This window comes from Rhincodon typus, chromosome 16, assembly GCF_021869965.1.
Source record: "Rhincodon typus isolate 14 chromosome 16, sRhiTyp1.1, whole genome shotgun sequence".
NCBI lineage: Eukaryota > Metazoa > Chordata > Chondrichthyes > Orectolobiformes > Rhincodontidae > Rhincodon > Rhincodon typus.
Genome location: NC_063347.1, coordinates 53,743,654 through 53,748,699, shown reverse-complemented (window position 1 = coordinate 53,748,699; position 5,046 = coordinate 53,743,654). Strand labels below are relative to the sequence as shown.

The 5,046-nt window shown below is 45.2% G+C and overlaps 1 protein-coding gene across 1 annotated transcript in view; it reads right to left on the bottom strand.

The window, feature by feature from the left end:
- Nucleotides 1–1,963: 1,963 nt before the first annotated feature.
- The window catches only part of LOC109934274 (E3 ubiquitin-protein ligase RNF123-like), a 9,638-nt gene continuing 6,555 nt past the window's right edge, over nucleotides 1,964–5,046 (bottom strand). The window contains exon 5 of the mRNA XM_048606241.1: nucleotides 1,964–1,969. Coding sequence (XP_048462198.1) covers nucleotides 1,964–1,969 — 6 coding nt within the window. The remainder of the gene's footprint in view (nucleotides 1,970–5,046) is intronic.

Below are 5,046 nucleotides of genomic sequence, written 5' to 3'. Positions count from 1 at the left end.
AGAAGGGTCTAGGCCCGAAACGTCAGCCTTCCTGCTCCTCTGATGCTGCTTGGCCTGCTGTGTTCATCCAGCTCTACACCTTGTTATCTCAGATTCTCCAGCATCTGCAGTTCCTACTATCTCTGAAGATTCTTAGGGTGCGTGACAGGGTAGATGAGGAGAGGTTGTTCCTCCTTGTGGGACAGTCTAGGATCACAGGGAATAATCTCAGAGAAAAAGGCTGCCCATTTAAGACAGATGAGGAGAAATTTCTTCTCTCAAAGCATAGTGAATCTATGGATACCACAAAGGCTGTAGACACTGGGTCTTTAAATATATTCAAAGTTCAGACAGATTTAGAATAATTAAGGATTAGGAGTGTAAGGTAGAAAAGTGAAGTTGCGAGTTGTCAGATCGGCTATGATTTCACTGAATGGTGCAGCAGACTGGATGGGCCAAATGGTCAATTTATGAAGGCTACAGCTCTGGAATGAAGAAAGTTTCAGATTTCAATGGCCATTTGTGTGAAAACTGCTTCTTGATTTCTCTCCTAAGTGCCCTACCTAATTTTCTAATTGTGTCCTCATATTATTGATTCTGCTGTCAAAGTAAATAGTTTTGCTGTATCTACCATGATGTATATTTTAATACCTTAAACAGCTCGATCAGGTGTGTCTAGTCCACAGGTACTGGCAGCCCTCCAGTACCTCCTCCAAGTGCCCAACTTTAAATAGAGGCCTTAGTGACAGGTATTAAACTATTTAAATACAGAGACATCATAGTCAGCATCAATTCTGTCCTTGTCTCACCCATACTCTTCCCAACTTCAGTCACTGCATAGCAATCAAAACCCAAGAGAAGCCAAGCACAGCTGCCTAACTACTATCCAAGCTGAAAAGTCAACTAACTGGACTCAATGTGAATTGAGCATTGGTCTACATGGCTCAGTATCACACTGGGCAGACTGTTTACCTAATAAGAGGAAAGGGGAGATACAAAGCACTTCACAGCGCGAGTTTCTGATCCAGCTCTAAGAAAATGACTTCACTTTACAAATTTCTGACCCAGCCAGAACACAAACCAATTCGACTAGTACTGCCGTTATTTAAATGCCACATGACAGTATATTTTCACCGCTCAGTTTTGCAGTGGTGCAAAAGTAAGCCACAGAAGAACAGGGTGTATTCTTTCCTGTGTAACTCTCTTTTTATGCTTTGTGATTCTTAGCCACACAGCTCTCGGGATATTGGCAAAGACGAGTGTCAATGTAAGGAGGCAGTCCTGTCAGGTCATTCTTCCCCAACTTATGATCCACTGCCACGGTTTCCAAATGCTGCTCAAATGACCCCCAAATTTTTGCCTTGCTTCCCTTCCTGAAGAATATATCAAATATGAATCATTGCATGAAGAAACACCTCACTGAAAGTCTACAACATTATGAAAAGTTTAGATGAGCAAAACTGTTCTCATTAGTGGCTGGTACAAGGAGTGAGGGACGCAGATTTAAGGCTTTGGGTAAGAGACCTATGGTCAAGTGAGAGGAAGAACTTTTTTTTTAAAACACAGCAAATGGCAATGACCTGGAACATATCACCTTCAAGGGTGGTGGAAGTGACTTTAATCAATGATTTCAAAAACAAACAAAATGGCCTCGAGGAAAATAAACTTGCAAGGCTACAGGGAGAGTGCAGGGACCTGAGATGAACTAGACTGCTCTACAGAGGGCCAGCTTGGATTCAATTGGCCTCCTTCTCTATCATAATAGTGATGACTTCTTGCATCAGTTCTGAACTTATTTTTACCACCATCCTCTTGCTCTGCCATCCTTGCTTAACTGTGAGGATATTCAAAGGGAATCACACAACTCCAAAAAAGGTAGTGTCTACATATAAAGAACTAAACAACAAAGAGGGACAGGATGAAATGAAAAGTAATAGCTTGTGACTGGGCAAACTGGGGCAAATGATGAATGGAATGTTGGCCTTTATATCTAAAGGAATAGAACACAAGGGGTTAGAAGTCATGTTACAGATAGACAAAATTCTTGTTAGACTATACCTGGATTACTGTGAGCAGTTCTGGGAACCACATCCGTGCAAAGATGCATTTGGCTTGTGCCTTTTCTCTGCCTCTTTACGTTCAGCCACTTTCCTAGCCAGGTCAATCATTTGCCTTCAAATCCAAGATACTTCAACTTTAGCTAGCAGTCCCCTATGAGGGACTTTATTAAATAATATCCGTATACATTTCCCTGTCCATTACAGTACTTGAGTCATCTCATCAAAAAATGCTATTAGGTTCATCTTGTGCAGCCTATCCTTTGTAAAGTCAGGCTCTCTCTGATCAACTGAAAATTTTCAAGGTGTTTAAACATACAACAATTAATCGTAGACTTTAAGAATTTCTCAATATTAACGGGGTAGGCGATGGCCTAGTGGTATTACCGCTAGACTACGAATCCAGAAACCCAGCTGACATTCTGGGACCCCGGTTCAAATCCCACCACAGCAGGTGGTAGAATTTGAATTCAAAAAAAAAGTCTGGAATTAAGAATCTACTGATCACCATGAAATCATTGCCGATTATCAGAAAAATCCATCTACTTCACTAATGCCCTTCAGGAAAGGAAATCTACCACCCTCACCTGGTCTGGCCTACCTTGTGGCTCCAGACCCACAACAACGTGGTTGACTCTCAAGTGCCCTCTGAAATGGCCTAGCAAGCCACTCAGTTGTACCAATCGCTACAAAATCTCAAACAAATGAAACTGGACAGAGCACCTGGCATGGACCAAGGCACTGAAAAAGACAGCAGCAGAAATAGCCCTGCTGATCCTGCAAAGTCCTCCTCATTAACATCTGGGGGTTAGTGCCAAAATTGGGAGAGCTGTCTCACAGACTAGTTAAGCAACAGCCTGACATAGTCATACTTACAGAATCATACCTTACAGACAACGTCCCAGACACCACCATCACCATCCCTGGATATGTCCTGTCCCACCGGCAGGACAGATCCAGCAGAGGTGGCAGCACAGTGGGATTCAGTCGAGAGGGAGTTGTTCTAGGAGTCTTCAACATTGACTCTGGACCCCATGAAGTCTCATGGCTTCAGGTTAAACGTGGGCAAGGAAACCTCCTGCTGATAACCACATAACCGTCCTCCCTCAGCTGATGAATCAGTACTCCTCAATGTTCCGAGGATGGCAAGGGCACAAAATGTACTCTGGGTGGGGGATTTCAATGTCCACCAAGAGTGGCTCGGCAGCAGTACTACTGATCGAGCTGGTCAGGTCCTAAAGGACATAGCTGCTATACTGGGTCTGCGGCAGGTGGCGAGAGAACCAACAAGAGGAAAAAATATACTTGATCTTATCCTTACTACTCTGCCACTACAGGCGCACCTTTCCATGACAGTATCGGTAAGGGTGACTATCGCACAGTCCTTGTGGAGACAAAGTCCCGCCTTCACATTGAGAACAACCTCCATTGGTGTTGTGTGGCATTATCACCGTGCTAAATGGGGCAGACTACAAATAGATCTAGCAACTCAAGACTGGGCATCCATGAGGCACTGTGGGCCATCAATAGCAGAATTGTACTCCAGCACAATCTGTAACCTCATGGCCCGGCATATCCCCCACTCAACCAGTACCATCAAGCCAGGGGATCAACTCTCGTTCAATGGACAGTGTAGGAGGGCATGCCAGGAGCAGCAAACATACCTGAAGATGAGGTGTCAACCTGGTGAAGTCACCAAACAGGACTACTTGCACGCCAAACAGTGAAAGCAGCAAGTGATAGACAGAGCTAAGCGATCTCACAACCAATGGATCAGATCTAAGCTCTGCAGGTCTGCCACATCCAGTCGTGAACGGTGGTAGCCCCATCCACAATGATCAGTGCAAAAGATAAGGCTGAAGCATTCGCAGTAATCTTCAGCCAGAAGTGCCAAGTGGATGATCCATCACAGCCTCCTGCACTAGTCCCCAGCATTACAGATACCAGTCGTCAGCCGATTTGATTCACTCCACATGATATCAAGCAACAGTTGAGACACCGGATACTGCAAAGGCAACAGGCCCTGACAATATTCTGGCAACAGTACTGAAGACTTGTGCCCCAGAACTTGCCGCTCACCTAGCCAAGCTGTTCCTACCCGACAATGTGGAAAATTCCCCAAGTATGTCCTGTGCACAAAAAGCAGGACAATCCAACCCAGCCAATTACCGCCCCATCAGTCTACTCTCAATCATCAGTAAAATGATGGAAGATATAATTAACAGCGTTATCAAGCAGCACCTGCTCAGAAATAACCTGCTCAGTGATGCCTAGTTTGGGTTCTGCCATGGCCACTCAGCTCCTGACCTCATTGCAGCCTTGGTTCAAAGATCAACAAAAGAGCTGAATTCCTGAGGTGAGGTGAGAGTGACAGCCCTTGATATCAAGGCTGCATTCGACCGAGTGTGGCATCAAGGAGCCCTAGCAAAACTGGAATCAATGGGTATCAGGGGCAAACTCTCCGGTGTTTGGATTCATACCTGACACATAGGAAGATGGTTGTGGTTGTTGGCGGTCAATCATCTCAGCTCCAAGACATCTCTGCAGACAGTCCTCAGGGTAGTGTCCTAAACCCAACCATCTTCAGCTGCTTCATCAATGGCCCTCCCTCCATCATAAGGCCAGAGGTGGGGATGTTCGCCGATGATTGCACAATGTTGAGCACCATTCATGACTCCTCAGATACTGAAGCAGTCCATGTTCACATGCAACAAGATCTTGTCAATATCCAGGCTTGGGCTGACAACTGGCAAGTGACATTCGTGCCCACAAATGCCAGGCTATGACCATCACCAAAGAAAGACAATCTAACCACCGTCCCTTGACATTTTCAATAGTGTCACCTTCACTGAATCGCCCACTATCAACATCCTGGGGGTTACCGTTGACCATAAACTCAACTTGACTCACCACATAAACGCAGCAGCTACAAGAGCAGGCCAGAAGCTAGGAATATTGCAGTGAGTAACTCACCTCTTGACTCCTCGAAGCCTGTCCACCATCTACAAGG